This window comes from Amphiura filiformis, chromosome 9, assembly GCF_039555335.1.
Source record: "Amphiura filiformis chromosome 9, Afil_fr2py, whole genome shotgun sequence".
NCBI lineage: Eukaryota > Metazoa > Echinodermata > Ophiuroidea > Amphilepidida > Amphiuridae > Amphiura > Amphiura filiformis.
Window position 1 is genome coordinate 29401707 of NC_092636.1, and position 25166 is coordinate 29426872.

At 36.4% G+C, this 25166-nt stretch overlaps 1 protein-coding gene across 1 annotated transcript; it reads right to left on the reverse strand.

Moving 5' to 3' along the window:
* Positions 1-11584: 11584 nt before the first annotated feature.
* LOC140160834 (neurotrypsin-like) lies at positions 11585-23166 on the reverse strand. The gene is made up of 6 exons (XM_072184149.1): positions 22923-23166; positions 19378-19558; positions 18552-18709; positions 18135-18296; positions 15890-16051; positions 11585-14386 (listed from the first exon to the last, which is right to left on the reverse strand). The coding sequence occupies exons 1-6, from the start codon at positions 22960-22962 to the stop codon at positions 13971-13973; spliced, it is 1119 nt and encodes a 372-aa protein (XP_072040250.1). The 5' UTR covers positions 22963-23166; the 3' UTR covers positions 11585-13970.
* Between the last annotated feature and the right edge of the window lie 2000 nt (positions 23167-25166).

Below are 25166 nucleotides of genomic sequence, written 5' to 3' on the forward strand. Positions count from 1 at the left end.
GCAATGATACCATAAATAGCTCCTTGAGAAAGACCACCAGGCTCATTAGGAGGAGCTGAAATTAAACACAGGACGATTGGTTAGCATATTCTCTTATTGACATTCATATACATTAAAAGGCACTATCGTGAATTGATCCCCGCGAAAGAGAAACATTATGTTATGGCTATTGTTACCAATACGCCTATTATCCAGATTATCTAGTGGGAAGAAATTTTGGTACAAACAAACTCCGGTAGGAAAACCCAGGATCCACGTTTCAACACTGAATATAAAATTGCAACATTTTCAGACGTTAAGAAATCAGATACGTAGGGTAGGACAATGTAGATGCGCAACTAGCTCCAGATTGCTGGCAAAGGTTAAATCATTGCCATTTCTACTAATACCCAACTCCCAACTAGTCAATTGTAGAAGAGCTCAGTGCAAAGACGGTGCCTTTGGACCACTCCTTCAACTCCTCAACAGTAGCCATTTAAGTATTTTCTAGCCTGCTGGTCGCACTTCCGATACCTTCGTTTTCATTTGTGACATTTCTTGACACACACCATCTCATTTCATGCCAGATAATTATCAGCCTTGTGTACTTGTGTTTTCATAGGCAGCGGAAGCTGGTGACGGAGGGGTGATAATTTTTTTTCTATGGGGGACGTCCCTTCCCCTAAAATCCTTAAAAACAGTAATTGCCCTTTGCATCTTACTTTTATTAGCATGAAAAACACCGTGTTTGGGGCCAAAATAAGGTGAAATTGTACATGTTTCCCGTGCAATGGCACATCAAACAGCAAAATTCAATGCGCCTTCATTTTGGGCTAAATTACTCTGAAATTCAAAACTCGGTTTCGCGCGTCTCACCCGCGAATGCCCCTGTGAAACAAAATATGCCCCTCCATCTAAATTTTAATTCTTCCGCCGCGCCGCTGTGTTTTTAATTTTGTCGTTGACCATACCATACCGTTGGTTCTTCCGCCGCTCCATGCACATATATACATTAATGCTGTTGACCATTGACGGCAATCTAAGCAATAAACAGTATGCTTCGACTATATTTATAAATACGTATTTATAAATACGTACGCGACCACCTCCGCGCTGCCATAACAGCTTGTAGACAGTAAGTCTAGAAGTGAGCTGGATCTACATAGCGGGTGGTCGTCCTGTACATTTGAATGCAAAGGCGGTACACAACAACTAATGTGCAGCTAAATTGTCTATTTTGTTTAACGTTTTGATTATATTGTAAAAGTTTCCGTCGATAAATATAATTTTTTTCCGTCGGCAAATACTTTTAAAATGTTGTTTTTGACAACGTTTGATAACATAAATTAGTACAAATTCGGAATTCCCCCATGTGTAATAATTTGCTGTACAATTAATACTAATTTGATGATATTTATCTAAAGAGTTCCTATACTTTTCAATGGCATGAGGATTTGGTCACGCATGCTGGTCTTGGTATGTCGTGCCCATGGGTCACGTGTGTATTTTATAAATACGTATATATTTATAAATATAGTCAAAGGTAAAAGTACCAATTGAAACATGTTTCTAATGTCATTCCTACCATATGTAATGAATGGCATAGGAGTAGCACTTGATTGGATGGTGTAATCAGTCTAAAAGAGTAAGAATCAATCCAAAAATCCATTTAAATCTAGTTTTCAATCTATCGATTGATTCCTATCATCAACCGTTAAAATATTGAATTAATGAGGATGATTTATGGTAACTGATATCAGTCACCAAATTGAAATGGTAGTCATTGAAACAATCTTCTGAATATTAAATTCACATCTTACTTTCATAACAAACAAGACCTGCTAAGTCATACGAATCACAGTAGCCAGGAGTGAAATCTATTGGCCAGCAGTCAATCAGTTTAGATTCATAACCATCACATCCAAGATCTTCAACGATGTAGTCATACCTTATAGCACCGTAGTACTGTCTTGCATTCACTGGAAATATCATGGAGAAAAGAAAAATATAGATGCAATAGTTCAGTGGCGCAAATGTGAAACTACCATCTACAGAAGAATTTTAATGCTAAGGGCTAAGGCTGGCTTAAATGCTAGTCAGCCTGACTAGCGTTATGAATCAGGAATCACCACATATAAAAAGAGCTAATAAACTTGAAAACAGCTGCCAAAAAGCTGTAATTGGGGAAGATCCTAGATACATTTTGTAGAGAGTAAGTGTATAAAACAAGCTGAAAATTAAACCCCCAAAACACTGCACTCTTACACCCAGATAAAGAGCCTAGAGTGTTTGGCAATCCGTGTGTGTCGGCCCTTAGAACCATTAGTCTTATAGATGCAATGGTTCAGTGTCCAGACCGTACCATCTAGGGAAGAATTTTTAGGGATGTGCAATAATTATGAGCCCGGTGGGAGCGTAAAATTGGGGGTAAGAAATTTTTGGCGAGTCGAAAGGGGAGTCAGGCAATTTTGGATGACTTATCCTTCACTTTTAAGCAATTTATAATAGACAAGTTTTTTGTCGGAATATTCTGACAAAAACAAATTTTCTTCATACTTGACTACATAAGCTACTATGTAATACCCAGCTGTACTTACATACTGCATATCTTGCTTTTGGATACCCTAATTGTCGGCAAGCAACTTTAGCATCATTTCCTGACCAGCCATGATCACATACAGTCCCCCATGAACCGAGATGGTACATTTCTACGCCGCCTTCAAAACGACTGTCACCACCAAACAAACGTATGGCTCCCTCTACGGAAAAGCAAAAGAAATATAGCAAAATGTTGTACCATCAGCGGTAATAAAACCGACAACGTAACGATAAACAATAAGATTAAGGATAAGAATTACGGCACATTCAAAAGTAACAGTATACCTATTCCGTGCTTTACATACATGAGCGCTACCTTAATTTATATTGCCAATTTATTTCTCCTTAAAGCTAGCTAATGCAATAGGAAACCATTGACAACCATCCTCTCTCACCCACAAATGCCCCCAACACCTTTACACCCCACACCACCGGGCCACACCACACACGTGTATTCAAAGTAAACGAGACGCTCACTTCTCCACCCCTACACGCGCCCACTGAACTCAAATTCCTATATGTATAATATGCTAATACATTATTCTTTCCAACAAAGCAAATTTAAGGGATGTATATGCTTTCCTTGTACCTAACCTCTTTCCAAAGAGTTTGCGTTTTAAGTTTTTAGTTGGATAGGCGATTCAGGTACGAACCTACTACAATTTCTAATCATCATTACGTTTTTATATTTAAAGAAAATATGAAAAAAGAGGGCTAGTATACCATGATGCTAGTATTTCAGCGAAATTCTTTAAATATTTATGATGAAACTTAACACACCTTCAAACGGACTGCAGATGACGCCTGCATCATTATAATGATCTATGCATTCAATAGGCTCCGTATCCGACCATTTAGCATCACATTCATCCAAACTGTATTCATTGCCATTACATTCCACCCTGTCCATCCAGATCTTGCTCGTTATACTGCCAGGTCCAAATTCAAGAGATCTGCCAATATGATGAATGTTCTTTGAATTATTATTATTCTATTTTATATTAAAACCAAAATCCCGCTTGGATAGGAGATGGACACCGCCGAGTTGACAAGCCCATTGAAAAAACAGTTTTATTCAGTGATTTGCTCATCCGGACGATCGTAAAAATCATCAAAATTCACCTTTGTCATTGTCGTAAATGTGTTAACATAATAGCCTGCTAGTGGTTCAGCCGAAAGCCGTGTATTTAAGACAAAAATAAGGAATTTACATGAATCTGTAATATTTATATACTGACAGTGTGTAAATTAGCTACAGGTATTTGAATGGCACTTCATCAATACTGCTGTTTCTTTGTTTTTTGCCAAATTTTTCATCTCAAAAATATAAAATGACAAGTCAATGACTTATCCTTCACTTTTAAGCAATTTATAAACAATTATTTAAATTTTTTTTACACTTTCGCTGGGATCATTGAATGGGACTTTAATGTCAATGAAGCATTATACTAGGCATCATGTATGACGACTAATAAACCCGTTTTGCACAGATGTATTAAGAGTGAGACAGGGATGCCTCTTGTCTCCTACTAACTACAGCATATTCCCGGAGCATATGATAATGGTATCATTGGAAGGCTTTAAGACCTCGAGCCCGAGGGTACAGTGAAGATTGGGGACAGATTACTGACTACCTGAAGATTTGCTGACGACTGGAACAAAGTGCCAGGATAAGAGTGCAAGTCATGAAAGTAGACTAATGAGATGCAGTTAAGGTCACAGTAGCTGGAGAAAACCTCGATAATGTAGCTCGGTTCAAGTACATTACTGATGATGCAAGATCAGTAGTCGAGATCAAAATCAGAATTGCAACTGCACTACTTTGGCGAATCTAAAACATACCTGGGCAAGAATACACCTGCTCCGAGCACAAATATAACATCAAATTGCCTTTGTGGATGTGAAACCTGGACAATCACAGCAGAGATGGAATAGCATATCAATGGATTTGAAATGAACTGCACGCGGGGGATTTTGCAAGTACACTACACAAGTCACACATCCAACAAAGCAATTCGCGAACTCATAGTACATACAGAACAATACATTGGGAAGCGGAGAAGCTCAAGTGGTTCGGGCATGTAATCAGATGCACGAATAGCAATTCAAACATATCCTTAAAGGAAGAACAGTTGGAATAAGTAGACAGACAAGGTTATGGAGAGACAACTGACAACATCAAAGTAGTGGGCACTAAATGAAGTTGGAACATCAATTGAGAACAGAAGAAGGTCGGGAGAGGTGTCTTGGCCATCACATCGCACCAATGGTCTACTAGCTACAGCAATAGTTAGTGAGTGAGTGAGTGATGTAACTCTGAGCAAACAAATGAAGAAAACAAAGTCAATTATACATGGCTGTCAACCACTAGCAACTGTTCTAATCTGGGCTCACAGCTGAAGTTAAACGCGAATGGATAATAATTATGTTGATTTAGATTTTTTTTTAAATTAATGATTCAGAAAATGTGACACAAATGTGTACATGCTTATGTATAAGAAAGTTGACAATTCACTAAAGGTCGACTTACCTTTTTGTTCATAACACTAATGATATATATATATATATATAAGACTATGCTTACGTATCAGCTCGAGTATGTAGACGGAACCCAAGTTGTGAGCATACTACTTTGGCTTCATTCATTCCCCAGTCTGTATCGCAGACTGTTCCCCATTCTCCATTATGTAAGATTTCTACTCGACCTTCAAAGGGTGATGTACCTCCTGATAATCTCACTTCTTTGTAGGCAGAAGCTGCAGAGAAATGCATCAAAGATAACATTTATTTTATTCTTTCACGATTTTTTTCTTCTTTTTTGCCAAATGTTCACAGGGCAGCTATTGCACTTACACACTTCTGGCACTGAGCAGTCGGTGTGTTAACTAGATGGAACTAGATGGATTGGAGTGGACCAGTGTTCCGGTAGTTGTAGTTCACTTTCCTTATGATTACAAATTTGCCACACTGATAGCCAGGGGCAGATCCGTATTATTTGAAAGGGGTGGGCAAGCATGAAATGTATTCTACTTGCTTCGCTCGCCAAAACTTTCACGGCAAATGTGACACTATTGGCCATTCTGGAAAGAGTCCGATTGGGGTAAAAAAAATTGGGGTTCAGTTCGGAATTTCTAAGCTCCACAGCTAACAATTTGTAAATTTGACCCAATTTTAGTTCACTAGACCCAGAAAATATGCTTAAAATTCTCAGTTATATTGGATGTGTTTGTTTGTATTTGTTTTGTTTTGTTTGTTTTTTTGTCAGACACAATTCTTTGCAATGCCGTACGCGTGTCATATCATTAATACTCCTTGCGGGCCGTGCGGTATTGGAAATCTTTGCAGTTCCGTACCATATCATTATACTCCTTGTGCAGGACTCATTGTTTTCCAATAACTATCCATTCACTTTTGTAGACTTACTACATACATTTGAAAATTCAAAGTGGAATGATCGATGACAAATTGGTTACCAAATTACAACAGAATCACACCCGATCACGGTTGTTTGATGTGATCATTTATTAGTTTTTCAAACAAAACATCATGTACAACCCAATTTTAGGCTTAATCAGATAAAACGATATCATGCTAATGTATACAAATGCTTTTGAGTCATTTTCAACTTTAATTTTGACCTCTTTTGCAAAATTATTCACTTTTACAGCATTTTTGTAAAAGCTTTTTTGGATAAATAATTTATCTATTTTTGACAAAATTGGTGAAGCTATTTAGTTACTGGACATTACTCTTTCAAGCTTTCAATACAAAAAAATCCTTTTATTTTTTGATGAAATATATTCATAAAATTTCTTTGTTGCTTGTTTCACCTATTCCATCTGTTTTAATGGCAGTAATGATCACCTACACCTATAGAAATATGATTTAGGATAAATAGCGCCACCTATAGTTTGCATTTACTTAATAATGAAGCTAATTCTATATACATCAAACAACCGTGCGATAAAAACAATACTAATATAAGGAAAATCATCAACTTACCTTGCATCAAACAACAAAGTATCACTGCTAATATCGCGAATTGTATTGTCATTTTGCTTCCCTTATTTTCCTTTTAGAAAGTGATAATTTTGCTCGTCAACTGCGATGTTTTTAAGCTTTTTGAATGAGTTCTCTTCGTAATCCAGAGAAGAAGGTATGAAATCCGCAAAGCAAAAATGTTTTTGACGATTTATTATGGTATCGGGTTTCATCAGTTTCGTACTTTGGACCAACATGACCTATGATTTGGGAAATTTATTGTACTCTTTTACACGTCGTCAGCCCCGATATGTGACGCGATTATTTTATTGATACAAATCACTGACAACATGACTTATGCGGCCCATACACGTTCAATTTTATTGACAATATCAAAGACCCTATAATACAAAATCTACCAATGTGTATTGTACACATGATCGTTAATAGGGCAAAGTGTTAAGGCTGGTTCAAAGTGTATATTCGAAGGCGAATATTCGGCTTCGAATACTTTTTGGTCGTCAAAATATATGCGGCTTCGAATATAAAACTATGAACCGGAGAAAGATATATTTCTACAATTCACAGCGTTGCCCGACTGTTAACAAGTATTGCCCGTTGACCTAGGTAAGCAAAAATTAGAGAATTTCTTTAACGTAGTCAATACAATAATAGGTAAACTCAATATTGAACTACTGTCATGATTTAATGTCTGTAAAATAAAATGAATAAATTAATTAATAAGTTAATAAAGAAATAAATAAGTCAATAAATAAGTCAATAAGTGACCATGCGTTTTAAGTGGAGATGTAACATTTTGGGGTTCATAATATAGGCCTACCCCGGGGAGGCCTACAGCCTATGTAGTTAAATTTGGTGTCAAACTAAAGCTTGTGATGAGACCAATACAGTAAGCACTGAATAAATGTTGTAAAAATTATTAACATCAGTAAATAATTGGTATATAATTAGCATAATTTGCGGGATGGAGGATGATCAGGAGGAGCAAATTGAATATAAGTGACCCCCAGTGGTCATATAATGCAAGAGGGCCATTTCCTTTTTCACATTTTGTTTACAATTCACTTTAAACTGCATACTTTAACACCATACAATCATATTCCAGGTAATTTAATTTGCTTTGAGAAGCAATTTTGCATATTTTATTTTCTGTAATTATCAAACACATGGCTAATTGTTATCTAATCAAGTATAACATTATAATTATAATTATAGGCCTATAAATAGTAATGCGTTGAGTTTTAAAAGTAATATCCGCCTTTTTTTTCTTTCTTTTTGAAATGACATATATACTCGTTACAAAAACAAATCAGCATGGAAAACATTTGTTTCGTCAGAGGCAGATATTTGGTCTATTCAGTGTCATAAAGCTACAAATAGACGATCTTTTAAATTCATTTTTAAATGGCTTTTTCTTTTCAACCTATTCAACCTGACAATGTCCCAACTTATACCTAATGTGAATCGAGCCATTTAACATGTGCTTGTAGGACAACGATTTTGAATTAAACATATTAATTGTGATATTTTAATTCCCTAGAACACCACAGTTAAGCGTCAAGTCCAAAATTGTAAGTGGGTTTTCTTTTATTTTACCTCATTATTTCGTTAAAATTACTCGAAAACCCTCCTAAGAGTTGTTACTGATATACATTTCATAATTTTGGGCAAAGACTAGCCAAATAGTTGACCGAAATCGTATATTTGCACCAATATTTGACTGAAATCGTATATTAGCATTACCGCCCCTTCGTGACTTTATTGCAAGCCAAAATGCTGCTAAATGTGAAACGAGATTACTTGAAATATATATTTCAAGAGTTGAACAAGTTTCAACTCTACGAATATATTTCTGAAATATGTCTATCTGATTGGTTGATGGTCAAGAGGATTACGGCATCCTCAAAGTCTCTTGCTGTAATTCTCTAATCGATATTTATTATAGGACCGATGTTTTGAAATCCATACAACCGTGTCAAATGAAATAGTCTCGGATCATAATTTGTGCACGATACAACGTTGATACTTCAGATTTCGGAATTTTATTTAAAATAGGCATAAATCACCTTGAACAAGTTGAATGCTGGCAAAAGCAGATAAAATAACTATGGGTTGAATTTACATTAATCAGTGTCCTGGGCCAGGATATTAAACATGTAGGACTCCTTCGCACTCTAAAACAATACTTCACCAAATGTCCTTGCTTTCATTTTCTCATTTAATTTATTTTTATTTTTATTAATTTCTTTATTCACTGCCTTTGTGGTCAATCCGGTATTGCCAAATATTTCTCGTCCATTACCGGTGTTAATCTATTTATTTATTAAAATGCACCATCTATTAAATTCCTGTACAATAGTCCTAGCGTATTTTGATAACAAAGTTGTTTTTATTTTTGATTGGAATTTGGGGTTCCATAGATTTACAAGGGGTCAGTTTTACACGATTTCATATATAAAATATGATTGGGCATGGCGGAATTAATATATGATTAAAAATAGACATACTCTTAGGCCCCCTTTTTCAATGTTTGTACATTATTAATATTAATATTAATGTACAAAATGCAAACGAATGTATGTATATATATTTGATTGTTTTGTAAACATTAATTTTGATGTTTACTCATATGTCTGGAAAGTCAGGAAAAAAAAAGGAGTATCGATATTTCCTGGGAAAGTGGATCAGATGAGCAGTAAGTAAAAACATTCGCTCTAAATGTTTACTTGATTTTTATTTTTTATGAATTTATTAGGCCTACTGGTAAAGTGCAGAAAAAAACTCCAAACGCACTCTAGGATTTTTCATCAGCAGCAGTAGAAATTTCTCTTGCATAGATTTTCGGGTGATCTCACTTGGATTTAGCAAACAATGAACCGTTCACTTGTACATTTGTAGGTTATGTTTGTAAGCCTAAATATCATATTATTTGCATAAAACATAACTTACCATCACTACAGCATTGGAATGCTATTGCCTGCCAGGCATTTTCCTTATTCTGGACGTCTTTATATAGTCCCTTACTTTTATGTCATATAAAATGGGTACGCTTGTACCGCACTAATAACGTTTTCTTTCAGTTCGTTATCAGCCATTTTGGAACTATCCAGGCGTATTTTGCACAACTGTGCAGGTTAATTTTCATTGGGGATTTTTGAAATCATCGTTCGTCGAACGATATTCAGGTGACCTCGAGCCTTTCATATAAATCAATAGTATCTCGCTATCAGTTGCGCGATATTTAATCCGACTCAACTCGGCGTGTCATCATATTTTATTCGTTGCCGTATATATTTTGACGTCACAAAAAGTATTCGACAACGAATATTCGCCTTCGAATATTCACTATGAACCGACCCTTAGATTTTGTATCTAGAGTGTTTGATATTGCCCAATGAAATTGAACGTGATTATGCGGCCCATATACACGATCAATTTGATTGATCAATATCAAAGCCCCTAGATACAAGAGCTTACAAGATTATCTACCATTTTGCACTATACACACGAACAATAATTTAGTGATTTTATTCTCCAATCGTCAATAAAATCAAACTATATACATGATATAGATCTCCACAATATTTTGTATCCTGTCCTGAATCTAATACGACCCATACACGATCAATGTTATTGATCAATATTGCGGACCCTAGATACAAGAGTGGATACAAAATCTACCATTGTGCGTGTACAATGGTAGATTTTGTATCCACTCTTGTATCAAGGGTCTTTGATATTGATCAATAAATTGATCGTGTATGGGCCGCATAACAAATCGATTCAAAATTCAGGTAATTCGAGCCTATAGGGTGTAATTCGAGAGGAAAGTCTAGGATTCGCTTTCATACAGACTTGACATTTAGTATGGAATATCTATTCATTAAGTGCCAAGACTAATCTGAAAGGGGTCTACATAAACCGCGCGGGTCTCATAATGTAGTGCATTTCCTAAAATGGCGGATTTGAGCTTTGTGGGGGACACAATTTCGGACTTTATGCAACATTGTTCTGTTTTTATCAAATTTATTGGGGTTTGATGTGATATTTTCTAAACTTTGTCAGCAATTGGCATTTGTCACAGCTGAATGCACTCTACCGTTATAGTCTAGCAGCTTAAGGAAGTTTTCTAGTAAGTTAAGGAAGTTTTCAACATTGTCGTCAATATCAGGGTGGGTTGAAAAATATTTGCGCTTTGTACGTACATTGTTATTTACTTGGGAGTTACCCTCCATGGTTACGCCGATTTAGTTAGTGCACCTATGCTTAGAGTTGCGATAAGATTAGGTTGTTTATGTTTAGGGTCAGGGTTAGGTTAATGTTAGGTTAAGGGTAAAATTAGGGCTGTGCAATAATTATGAGCCCTAGGGGAGGGTAAAATTGGGGGCAAAATGGGGAAAGCGATTTTTGGCAAACCGAGAGGAGGGAAAGCGAAGTTTTCGGCACACATTCATTTTTCGTCTTTTAAATAAGACGCTCTAAAAAGGCTTCGGAAAAAGTACGGAAACGCTACATGTCGCAGTACAGGCTATAACCAAAACAATTTGGAAAAAAATTGACCTTGTCCCAAAATGTTGGACTTTTTTGACCAAGAAAGCATAAAAAACAATTTGTTTTCGCTCGCTGCGCTCGCAAATGGGCAAATTTTTACCAAAAAAGAAACACACCCTTTTGTTGTTGTTTTTTCGCACGCAAATGGACCTTTGTGGCCTTTGGTGATTTTTGGGGGGCTGCCATTGGCTTCTGATTTTACCTGCCGTAAATATTAAAGCTTTGTACAAGTCGAATTGGTGATCAAAGATATGGTTAATCAGCTAAATCTTGTAAGTATAGTCGTAAAACAACTTGAGCTATTTAGCATGTTTATGGTGCAACTAACTTCAATGCTATGAAATACTAATTTTACGTGTCAAAAACCTGTCACAAATGGTTATTTGACACTGAAATTAATTTTCTCATTAGGAATTATTATGATTACTTTGTTTTGATTCAAAATACATACATTAAGTTTTTGTGTCCAAATGGGTGTATATAAAGTTTGCATTTCTCATTCATTTGGATGAGAAAGTTTCATGGAAATGAGAACATTTTCAATTTTCAAAGGTTTGTCCAATTCTCATCGCTTTGAAAATTCTCATTTTCAATTTCCACTAGTGTCAGTGAAATAAGCACGCCGACCTTAAACGTGCCCACGTAGTTGTCATTACTTAATATCTTATGTTGTACTTACAAGTCAAACAAGCTCAAAACGTCGGAATTTTTTAGTAAGGCGAAAAAAATAACCCTGTTCTACGGGCGGACCTTTCAAGTAGGGTCGGTCGGACGGCCCTTTTTTTTCTTTTTCTTTTTTGAAATGACCCAAAAAATCACCCAAATCTGTAAATAATTTGCAATTTGAGAAAATACAAAAAAAAAATTGTTCCTGAAATTCATTTGCAAAGGAAATTTTTTTCCCCCAATTTGTTCAAAATCTGGGTCGGTCGGGCCCGTAGAACAGGGTTTTCTTTTTTCGTCGCCTAATGCCAACAATTAATAACTTAATATTTAAGGTGACAAGTTACCTCAACTTTTCTCAATTTGCCAACTTTAAATATTTAAGTTGCTAGTTTGTTATAAACCAACAGTTGATGGAACTTAAACAACTTAGTTGCTGTAACTCATCTATAACACAGCGCCTACGTTATTGCAACTACAACCAAAATAAGTTGTTGCAACTCAAACAAAATGAGTTACCTAACTTAACATGTTTAGAATTTGTCAAAATTTGACCCCTTCCCCACATAACTTTCATTTTCATAATCAGCGTAAACAATTCATATGGGAACAACTCTGTGATGAAGTTCACAATATCTGTAACAAGTAACAAGTAACCAATTCAGTTGTAATAACCCATTCAATTCAGTACTGCTCTATCAAATACCGAAAAGCACTATCGTTGACGAAAAATATTGCACTTAGGTCCGTAGGCCTATGCATAAAACAAGTACAACTAACTTGATCCCTCCTTATAGACCAGGTCTATTTACGTTAGACCTGGTCTAACTTTTTTATGCATACGGACGTACTTGGTAAACCCAACAAATAATCTCTTTGACTGCACTAACATGACTATGGCAGCCTAACAAAATGTGTTCATAATTATTAGTGCAGTTATGTCCACGGCAAATTCACCGTGACCTTTCCAGCCATAAACCCGCTTAGTGAAGATTAAACCGAGATATGCAGTACTAAACCATTATAGTAATCGATTGTCCAATGCAAATTTATTACCACGTGATAATATTAATCCAATGAGCGATCGAATTGTCCGCTACGATCGACTAATCCAATCGATAATGACGCTATTGACATGTACGGGCGGAGCTCCACTGACTTAGCTTTTGGGGTATTTTTAAATGGTTTGCTGTCATTTACTCATCAGGGCGGTCCCCCGTTATTATAAGGACTATGCTAATAATTTAAAGATTGACATGTAGAGAATAAACCATACTTGATTGACAGAAAGTACTAAATTTGTACTTATTACGGTTTCGTGACACCCCTCTTCCAAATGCGACCAAGCCAGGGCGGCCCGGTGAGGCAAATTGTGCATTGGAATAACAGGGGAGTTTGGATATAGATGATAGATTTCTTTTTCACACAAATGTATGGTCCCCCGTTATTAAAGCTTGTACCGGGTTGAAAATGCAGATAGTTTGAAAAAAATAAGTAACTGAAACATTGAGCAAGTACTAAAATCATAGCTTTTATACTTTTTGATATATGACGCTAACTAGTTCATCTCCTACTACAACACAGCGCTACCAGTATGGGTCAATTGCATATTGTGAGTGCCCCTGTGTTGTGTGCATACATGTAGGCAACAATAACTGCACGATGACGACCAGAATGGAACGAGGGTCTTTATCATCCCCATACACCGACCGACCAGCAACAATTATGTCTTAGCTTACGCCATTCGCATAATGGTAAGATCCATAATGTCTCAAGAGGTATTTTGTTAACATGAGTTACACGACAAGCGGTATCCTTGATATCACATGAGAAATATCCAAAGCTGAACAAAAAAAAAAAAAAGTTGTCGACACCCGACTTAAATCTGGCCAATTTAGGATAAATTTGCGCAACCTTGAGAATTTATTTGTTATTTTGCTTTATTTTGAAATTGTTAATTACTGTGCAATTGTGTACAAAATTTTGTCCAACTTTTTTACAGTTTCGTACATCTTTAAGAAAATTTGCGCAACTTTACACAATACAGAACTTGTATGTAACCTATGCTACCTTGTCTCGTTTGTCCATCTTTTGGACATTTTGTTCCTGTAGTAACCATGATAACATGACGAATTATGACCGGTACTTCCTTGCAAAAAACTTGGCAATATACTATTTTACATGGCTTCTTTATAAATATGTTCCTCTGTTTGACCCTGAGTTGTTTGTGTTGTTCCCGTTGCACCCATTGATCCCGATCCAGCTACCTCGTAAGCTGGGGGTGCATCCATTGTAGGGGACATATAATACGCAGGTGCTGGCGCCGGTGCAGGATATTGTCCTGGCGCTGGTGCTGGATACTGTCCTGGTTGACCATAAGGTCCTTGCGGAAACCCACTTACGCTCGCTGCACCTGTGTTGGATACGTGGTAAACCATCTGATCTGCTCGCATATCCTGTCTCGCGGTTGTAGCTCTCTTTTTCTTTGATTTAGCGGAGATGACACCAATTACGCAACAGAGGAGAATACCGACCATTACAAGACATCCTATAACAATGCCGGCAGTTGCTTCGGGCGAGAGACCATCATCTGCTGTTAAAAATGCAGAAGAGTAATGTTATTATTGTCATAAAAGTTTATTAAAGCAAACATTACATTTTCTGAGTCAACTATTCTGATATTTTGTCCGCACCATATAGAGGCCCTGCATGAAATTATCGATTGGCTCCAAACAAAGGATTTGAGCCGGTGTCCTTCACCGTAGTTATGGCGGAGTGCAGTCCATTCAATCAAATGTTGTCATCAACCTATTTGATCGTAGTGCATGGTTATGTGTGTGTGTGTGTGAGACGAACTGTCACGGTAGATTGCAATCATGCTTTTGTTGAATGCATTTGAGTAGTCCGCCATATTTACGGGATGATACGTCACATGCAAGGCCTCTACGTGCGGAAGACTCTTTTCATGCTCATTCATCTGTAAATAAATGTCCTTGAACACGTGAAATAGGAAAGTAACAAAAAGCAAGCCCCCGAATCTCAGTGTGAGATATGCAGTGTAAACTGTCTCATTTACATAACAAGGAAACACTTTAAGCTACCTTAATAAGAGCGAACGCCCTTTGTACATGTTGTACCAATTTAGTTGATAGCTGGCATGGTGCAGTCATGTCTACAGTAGAATTCAATTCGACCTTTGCAGGACTTAAACCCCATTAAAAGCTATTAAACCAAGATAACACTCATTGAAAACAGCTCAACTGATTAAATCATATCTTCTCTGGTTAAATACACACAACATATGTGTCTGCTTTACACGTACAATGGAGCAATGAGCTGGGATTATACTTTCAGTTGGGTGAACGATTATAAAGCGAGCGCTAGAGAACAATTGTGTGTGGTCTTTGTTTACGAAATGAGACAATACGTGCTTATTGTTAACCAGCGTTCTTGAAAATGAGAAACATGGTGGTTTGCAGACTTAACATGGTTTGGAAATAATTTCTTCATATTTTTGGTGTTATCTGTCGTTTACATATCCTTCCTAAAACACCAAAGTACGCATATTTCCAAACATCTAAATTAGCTAAAAATTTAGGACATGTTACAAAACTATATTGTCTAGAATTTTAGAAGAGTACTTTTAATATTGGCCGGTTATTTTTCACACAGCGACGTTAACTAGGCAATGTACTATTACCTATAACATTAACTAAAACACCAAAGTACGCATTTTTCCAAACATCTAAATTAGCTAAAAATTTAGGACATGTTACAAAACTATATTTTCTAGAACTTTAGAAGAGTACTTTTAATATTGGCCGGTTATTTTTCACACAGCGACGTTAACTAGGCATATCCCCATACTTTTAACGTAGGCCATTTGTAGAGGTCACGCGTCAATGGGAAAGAGCACTGTGTATTGTGTATAGGAAAACGGACAGTAACTGCAGTATGGTTTGTCATATATTGTTTTCAGTTTTGAGGCTCACTTCAGTACATCGGTACTTTACCCGCCAATGCGAGATTATAAACACACAGATCCGTGTACACGCCGGATTTGTCATAGGATCTCCAAGCTACAGTTCAAACTTACCAGATCCGTGACAAAATACTCCAGCTACATCATAGATGTCACATCCTTCAGGAGTATCGTCATAAGGTACGCAGTCCAGTAGAGTGTCTTCATAGCCGTCACATCGCAAGTCTTCAAGAATATAGGGTGAAGTCGCATAACCAAAATATCTGTATGCGTTTGCTTTTAATAAAATTGAAAAACAAAAGAATTAGAATAGTTTGGGGTGACGAGGTGAAGACAAAGGACAACAAGACACCATGCATTGATGGAGTTACAAGTTACATCATCAAAGCCGGAAGAGAAGAGTCAATACTACAGCTCACAAAACTTTACAATCAAATACTGGAAACAAACTAAGAAGATACCAAAGAAATGGAAAGAAGATAAAATTATTTTACTTCACAAAAAGGAGGACAAGGCAGACATCAAAAACTACTGCCCAATCAGCCTTCTTTCACATGTGTATAAGATATTTACGAAAAGCATCCCAGTAGATTAAAAGCTACGTTTGATCAAAATCAGCCTAGAGAGCAAGCAGGTTTTAGGGGGAATAATCTCAACTACAGATCACCTGCAGGCAATAAATAAATTTATGGATAATTCTTTGGAGAGGCAAAGCTCAAATAGCAGGCTGAGTGGTCTTGCAAGTTCTGCACTGCACTCCTTCAGGACTCTTGCTGGGATTTCATCAGAACCAGTAGCTTTATCTGGTTGCAGATTCCTAAGAAGCTTCCTAGCATATTTGACCTTGAAGGCTATCTTTTCCATTGAGCACGTTGCTGAATGCTGAACTTCAGAAGCAAATTTTTTCTGCACTGGCAAGCTGATATTTAGCGGCAGAGGTCTGGCAACATTTTTCGGCTTTGTCTTTTGACATGTTTGATGTGCAACATTATGCACTGCGAATTGTCTACCTTTGATCATCGTAATGTCCATGTCACACATCGCCTGATCGGCCTTCGTACAAGAAATGAATGGTATTTTTGTAAATCCAATGCTGTTCGTCAATGTTCGTTTTATGTTCTTTTTATGTAATGCCTGCTATAATCCGCCAAATGCGTCTCGTATTACTCCCTATTCCAGAAAAATACAGCACTAATTTGTTATATATATTATCAAGTTCTGCCAAATGAAACATAGCTCAATCCTAATCATACATTTAGTCCTAACTGGAGATAAAAGAAAAAGTTCACTATTTTACTAATTTCTTGAAAAAAGAGCCAAAAACATGCATTTTTGGCATATTTTCTGACAATTGAGTCACAAAAATCAGACTTGGAACAAGTCTAAGCATTCAAAATCTTGAGTATATGCCGAAATTTTGCTCTAATTTTCACTTTTTTGTGTTACTTTAATTAAATGGTTGGTTATAAGAATGAAACAAGTCTTTTCCAAAAATTAGAATGCATAAACTGAAATTAGTCTTAGTACAAACAAGTCTTTGGGCTTGATTGTCACAGCATACGAAAAACACCCTAAAAACGCATGTTTTTGGCCCTTATTTCCTAAAATTGGCCAAATATTAAAATTCAACTTTTATTGCTAGTTAGGACTAAGTAAAGGATTAGGATTTAGCTATGTTTCATTTGGCAAAACAAGATGATATTTTTTTAATCCTAAAAAATTAGTTCTGTATTTTTCTGGAATAGGGAGTAGGTGATGTTCGCTAACATGGTTAAGTCCGTCGGCAAGTTTTGTACAGGCACACAATCTTGAAACGGAGTGTGCCGAATACACCTGTTTGGTAGTTGTCCGGTTACTATGATTACATCGCTTCATTGTCACTCTTTTTTGAGTGCACAAATACTCACTCTTTTGGTTCGTTCTTTTACATTAAAGAGAGTTGTAACTAAATACCGAAACAGAACGTAACTGATGCTCAGAACAACTGAACAATAACAGGTCTAATGATGTTGACTGAAAGCATAAAACGACCCATTGTATCTGGAGCCGAAAGAGACCAGATATAATAAGCCCATACCGTAAAAACTCGATAGTTGGCATGTGCTTACTATCGACCGCTTTTAAAGCATGTAAACGTGAAGAGCCCCATCCACAAAAGTGTAAAGGGTTTTGAGCAAATCATCAATACACTAGTTAATATACGAACAAGTAAACTTCCAAAATGTGTGTCTCAACCCCAGTTTATAAGCGCCGGACTTTGGTACAATTTCATGTTTTGAAAAGCGCTCAATAGTAAGCACATATGCTAACTATCGAGTTTTTACGGTAGGCCTACTCTATTTAGTACTGTTGCACTTACTGACTGCTGTTTTAGCTTTTTGGTATCCCAGCTGCCGACACACTACGTCTGCGTCATTATCAGACCATCCATGATCACACACTGTACCCCAATTTCCTCGATACATAACTTCTACTCGTCCTTCAAAACGACTGGATGAGCCTAACAGTCGGACTGCACCCTCTGCAAGGATAATAGTTTTTGATATCAGAAGGACATTTCTCGTATTCAGAATGAAATTTGGTGTCTTTTTCTTCTTCTTCTTCTTTTCCTCCTTCTCCTTCTCCTCCTCCTCCTCCTCCTCCTTCTTCTTCTTCTTCTTTTTCCTCCTCCTTCTTCTTCTTCTTCCTTTTTTTCATCTTTTTCTTCTTCTGCTTCTTCTTTTCTTCTTCTCATTCTTCTTCTTCTTCTACTTCCCATTCCCATTCATGTTCTCACCTTCGTCTTCACTGCAAATGACTCCTGCGTCTTCCGAGTGAGAGCAGTCATGATCTCCCCAAGCATTACGATTGCATTCTTCTAAACTATCTTCATCACCACTGCAAGCCACATTATCCATCCAAATTGGTCCACTACCCTTACCAAACCTTAATAACCTGCAGAAAATACATTAAGTAAATGACACGTTTCATATCATGGGCGTCAATCCCGGGGGGACAGGGAGGACGTGTCCCATTTTTTGTTCTTTTCAGCCACTTTTCGACAATTTTGGCCGATTGCCCCCCCCCCCCCAACATTTCAACCGGATTGGCGCTTATGTTTCGCATTCTGTGGCGGCGCTACGGGGGAGCATTCCCCCCTCCCCAATATTTTTCCTGCCCCCCCCCCAGTTTTCCCCACCAGTTTTGAGGCAAAAACCCCAAAATTACATAAATTTCTACTTTTTGCGGAAATTTTGCGCAAAATTGGTCGATTTTGCCGCCCCCCCCCCCCCCCCGAAATTTACTTTATAATTAAGGGCAATATAGGGCTGTCATTATTAGGCTCTTCCATTTAAAATCTATCTTATATGTGGAGGATTTTGGCAATATCTTCCACGGGGGAGTATGAATTTCAAATGGAATTAACACATAGGCAGCTCCATTTGAAACGCATCTTCCCTCAGTGAAAGATACAGGTTGAATCTTTCTCAGGCGGTGTATGAAATTCAAATTGAGCTGCCTAATGTGTTCAATCCATTTGAAATTCCTACTCCCCCTGTGGAAGATATTGCCAAAATCGTTAACGGGGTTGTGGATTTTAAATGGAATAGCCCATTTCTTACCTATCTGCCGTAGTAGCCAATGGATATCCTAACTGATTGCACACCACTGCTGCTTCTGACATTCCCCATTGATCATCGCACACTGTGCCCCATTCCCCATCGTGGTACACTTCCACCCGTCCCTCCCAAGGGGAAGACCCACCGCGGAGGCGAATTGATAAGTCTTCGTCACCATTTATTGCTTGAAAGAAAAAGAACATCAAGAGCATAATTTTAAAGTAGGGCTGAGGCCGCATAGTAAAGACTTACAACTAATGGGTTTCCTCTGTATTAAAAGCCCCGCAGGGCAAGAAGGCAAACATATCACTTATTGATTGTATTGATTTTTTCTTGGTCGTCAAGGTAATCATGGTAATTTCTTATGCTATAAATAAGCTTTTTTGTTTCAATAAAATCGGCTGTCGACAAGCGAAGATATGACCGTAAAGTAGTCCTATAACTAATGGAATGGGGTTCCTCTATTTCAGAGCCCCGCAGGGCATGAAAGCAAGATTAAATATTAATATAACAATTTGTGACACCACAGATTATAAAAAAAACCAATATACAACATTCTTGCAGCGCGTCGATCGAGGCGGCAATGGAACCAACCCTGCATGCTACTGGAACATAAAATAAAATAAATATAATGTAGTCGTTGTTGGCGTCGAATGGGGAACCAAGGTCTTGATTTTTTTTTAAACAATACTAAATACGAGTTTGACATTGTTTTCTATTGGGTCCAATGTATTAAACATGACTAAGAAGATAACAATGACAGTTCAATACCAAAGCCCAATATACATGATAACCAGTGCGTACAGTATACCAAATGATGTCAATTTTCGTCGATCAAAGGTCGTGCAAATAATAACCCATATCCGGGGATACTTTAGTTAAAATTTAACCTGATAAATATACTCAGCCTGGTGGCGTAGAGGAATTACGTGTCAATTATTATATTAAATGTGCATTGTTTTGCGATCCTTTGGAGCAAATTTATGTCAGTTGAATCACAAAAGCAAGGGTACCTTTATAGCCTGGGGGCACTCGACTTTCAAAGTGATGGGAGGGCTGTGCAGGCAGCAATTCAAACTAGGGGTTTTCGGTGAAAGGTCCGGGGTGAAAGGTTTCCCCCTCTCCGTAGTCCACTTGCCCATCATAGCCATTGTACTTGTGATAAACATCTATATAAGTTCGAGTTCAACTAAATGCGTTCATCAGGAAACAACATATTGGCATAGTCTATAGTGAGAGGTTTGACGCCAAAACGATGATTGGGTGAAAACTGTTAAGGCCCTAAATGGGGGTCATTGAGTGAGACCTGGAAAATGTCAAAATTAAATGGTAAACAGGAGTCTAAATCGAGAAAAAGTTTGAAAAAAAACCCATTCTGGCAATTTAAAAACGAGGGTTATTCGACGAGCAGTTGTCTAAAATCCGTTCAGAATTATTATTTGACAGGGGCCATTGGATGACAGCAAACATAAACCACTCTTACAAAAAAGCTGCTAAGTATGGTATAATAGAAATATAAGGTCAAAATCTAAGCAGTACTTTTATTATGAAGAATGGTGTGACAAAGGTATTTTGCTGGTAAATGACTTACTTAATCCCCCCCTCCCAGGTAGTAAACTTTATGATGAATTAATTTTGGATTTTGATATTTCTCCTCGTGGCAGACAAAATACAATTTTCTGATGAAAAACATTCCCAGTTCTTGGCTTGATAATCCAAACATTGGAATTTTAGATGTTTTCAATCGTGTGGTTGATAATATTAAAAAAAAAAAAAAAATTCCAAAACATGCTTATTCCATCATGATTGAAAAATGTATTCCTGAGAAGCGTATTGGTGTTTGGAATTCATTGGTTGATGATTCGCAGGACTTGGACTGGGAAGAAATCCACTTACGTAATTTTAAAAGCTCCATTGATTCTCGCCTCCAATTGCGTTTAATGATTTTCTGTACAAAATTAAAAGGCGGGATTCACCATTATGTACTTTCTGTGAAAAGATGCCTGAAACAATTACTCATGTTTTTTGCGATTGTGAAGTGGTTCAACCTATTTGGAAGGATTTGCTTATCATCATTAGAAATAAGCATGATATTAATTTTTCCATTTCAGTTTTTGACAAAATGTTTGGTGTCCCTGATGATCAATTCTTAACTTATCTATTTTTATGTGTTAAGTATCATGTATTTGTGAGCAAGTTACAAAACAAAAATCCAAATGTTATTAGCGTTAAGGCCTACATTAAGAATAATAGGGAAACAGAATATTTAATTGCGAAAAAGAAAGGTAAACTCAGCTCCCACTTCCGTAAATGGAGATTTGACCTGTAATACTTTCTTTTATGTTAGGTAATGGCTGCATGATCATGATATACATGTATTTTGAATTACCCAACAATGTACAAATGTACGTTCAATTCATGTTAAAATTTGTTGTCTGCTGTTGTTTTTTTATTTTTTTTTGTGATTATTGTAATTTGTTGATAATTGTTTTTCTCATAATAAAAATCTAATAAACATTGAAAGACAAAAAAAAAAAAAAAAAAAAAAAAGCTGCTAAGTAAAACATAAAAAGGTTCTTTGAGCTGCCTTGTATGTGATCCTGATTGACAGCCTCATTCCCCCCACTTTACCTCCATCAAAATGCAGATTTTGGTGTCAGGGGAAAGCTTGTATTTTAGGCGTTCCAAATATGTATATTCACAGAGAAATCATCCAAAAACTGCCAAATTAGTCTCATTGTAGTATACCACGTTTGAGACTAATTCAGCATTTTTTTTATGATATCTTTGGAAATCACCGATTTGGAACTCCTAATTTCAATGTTAATGAAAAAAATACCATTTTAGACCATTTTAGACCTGAAAATGATCTGGAAAGGCCAGAAACAACTATTATGGGGATCTTTCAATTTCATAGAACCCTAAGAACCCATTAGGATGAGAGGAGTTGAAAAAGGGAGTCAATGTTGTTGGTGGGTCAATGTCGCAGATATCTTTTTGACATGGAGGGAGGATGGGTACAGTGAATCCAGCACCTTTTGGCGACAGAATAAGAAAGAAAGAAAGAAAGAAAGAAAGAAAGAAAGAAAGAAAGAAAGAAAGAAAGAAAGAAAGAAAGAAAGAAAGAAAGAAAGAAAGAAAGAAAGAAAGAAAGAAAGAAAGAAAGAAAGAAAGAACGAACGAACGAAAGAAAGAAAGAAAGAAAGAAAGAAAGAAAGAAAGAAAGAAAGAAAGAAAGAACGTACGAACGAACGAACGAACGAAAGAAAGAACGAACGAACGAAAGAAAAAGAAAGAAAGAACGAAAGAAAAAAGAAAGAAAGAATGAACGAAAGAAAAAAGAAAGAAAGAAAGAAAGAACGAACGAAAGAAAGAACGAAAGAAAGAACGAAAGAACGAAAGAAAGAATGAAAGATAACGAAATTGAAGCAAGAATGAAAATAAAGGAGTAACAAGAAGGAAATCCGCGAAGAATTAGAAATGATAAGAAATAGGCCTAACCAGAACGGAAGTATGATTTCGAACGACTAAAAACGTCGATATCTTACCTGTAGAGATCGCCAACAGGCCGAGTAAAAGAATCTTCATTGTGTAAGAATCCTTTTAATCAGATATCACCGATGTAGTATACAAATTGTTGCCGCAGTCGTCAATCCTTAACAATTTGGAAGTTATCAAATTTTAATCAGTTTCAAGTGTAATTACAAAGTCTGCAGCATTGACATTATTCAACCCAATTTTGTCATGAATGCAAAATAATTATGTGATGAAATAATTATGTACAAAATATCTCCTGACGGTTATCTCTCACACACTGGCTTGCTTGGTCATTTACTGAAGTGGTCAATATGTACTTTGGACCTCTTACGTAAAAACCATAATGACGTCATAATCAACAGTTATCCAAACATAGATTAATATGACAATTATGATTATTGTCTTAACCTCAAGTATGATAAGAATTTCATGTCGCAACTTAACGTTTTGCATAATTATTGATGTTGTTTTAATCTGTAAAATAAACAAAGTTTATCATGCAGGCATAACATTGAATCGTTCCAATCGGCCGATCGAAGTTCTTTCCCTACAGGGCGAGTACAATAGGCTCAGTAAAGAATTCATCTTTATTTTTAAAATAAAACTAAACCCGTGTTGAGAATTTCAGTTTTTACAACTTCAGTATAGGAATATTATATTCATATTCATAATATTATTAAACGCGAGTTAGTAAAATCGTGCGCGTAGTCCTCTTTGAAAATCAAGAAATTCATTTTTTTTAACAAAAAGGTGAAAATAAAACTCAAATTTAATGAAATTTTCCATTTGATTTCAAGTTTTCAACATAGAGAAGAATTATTTCGCAGCAGTGACTCTACTATTCCAACATTTGCAACCGTTGGATACTTTCTGCACAAAATGCTTGTCCCAACGCATGTGCTGACACATACAAATAATAACAATATAATAATATTTATATAAAAAAAACGGGGAAAAACGCATTCCTCATTCCGGGTCCGCATTACGTATTCAAATTCTCACAAGGTTTGTCTCAGACATAGTTTTATTTACATACTCATGCTTTGCTTCAAAGATGTTTATTGTGTATCAAATTAAGTAACAGATTAAGAACACTGCAAAACCTGTGTCTAGAGAAAGTTCTAGAGAATGTTACACTTTTTTATCCTCGATTTGTAAACACTTGTAAAATCTAAACACCAATGTCAAACTTCAAAACATCAAGTGTTTAATATCTAAACACAAGGCATCAAATTCCTAAACTTATTTAGGATTTAAACATGTTTACAAATCGAGGACACGATGCATGGTGTCTAGAATGGTGTTTAATCTCTAGACACTGTTTTTGCAGATTGCAGTGTACAGAACTATTTGAATCAGTTGATGATTGGTAAGATGGTAGAAGGGATTCACTTTCTTATTTCACAGAAGATTAAATTAAGTACCAAGAAACTCTCAACAACTGAAAACCTCACCTTGATTTTGAAATGCTTTAATTTGTCTTCTTTTGACGCAGTTTGCCAGAAACCATAAAAATATGAAAGCTTGTCCAATTAGATCTTGGTATTACTATTACTTACCCGGTATAGGTTCTTGAGGAAAGCGAATGTTTTTGTTTTTTTCAGTTGTGCAAAAAATAAACAATAATTAATGTTGTCTTTTATTATGTATATCCCCATTTTGTTTTTGTTTTAAGATATTTGATCCTAATCGTCATTCTTTCTTCTTTCTTGAGCATGTTTTTTAGTTGTTGTTTTTGGGGCGCCCTCTACGGAGGCGTCCCACAATATAGGCATGAGTTTGTGAGTAGCTTCTAATTTCACTCTTACTAGATTTACTCCGCAATTGTTTTGCTAAAATTATGCCCTTGCTCAGAAATAAAACCACAATATGCTTGGATTTTATTTTATTATTGTTTTCTGTTATGCACAGGATAAAATGGTGTGCGTATATTCTTTGTTTAAAACACAAAATTAATGGATTTGTAAAAACACCAAATAATCCGTGACCTTTGTACCTTTGTAAGGCTTTTAAACTGGTTTAAAAACCAGTTTACCGCCTCTTAGAACCCGATAGACGGTGACCAACACCATGGACCACAATGGCCTAATCTCAATGGCATAGTCCAATAACCTCAATTAAACAATCATAGTGCAAAATTTGACCTAAGTTGCATAGTATGAGTTTTTGTACCCAAAGTTTCAAAGTCATTCAATGAATGTACAAATGTATTGGGGTTAAAACGATGGCCTTTGTTTGCTAATTACCATAAAATC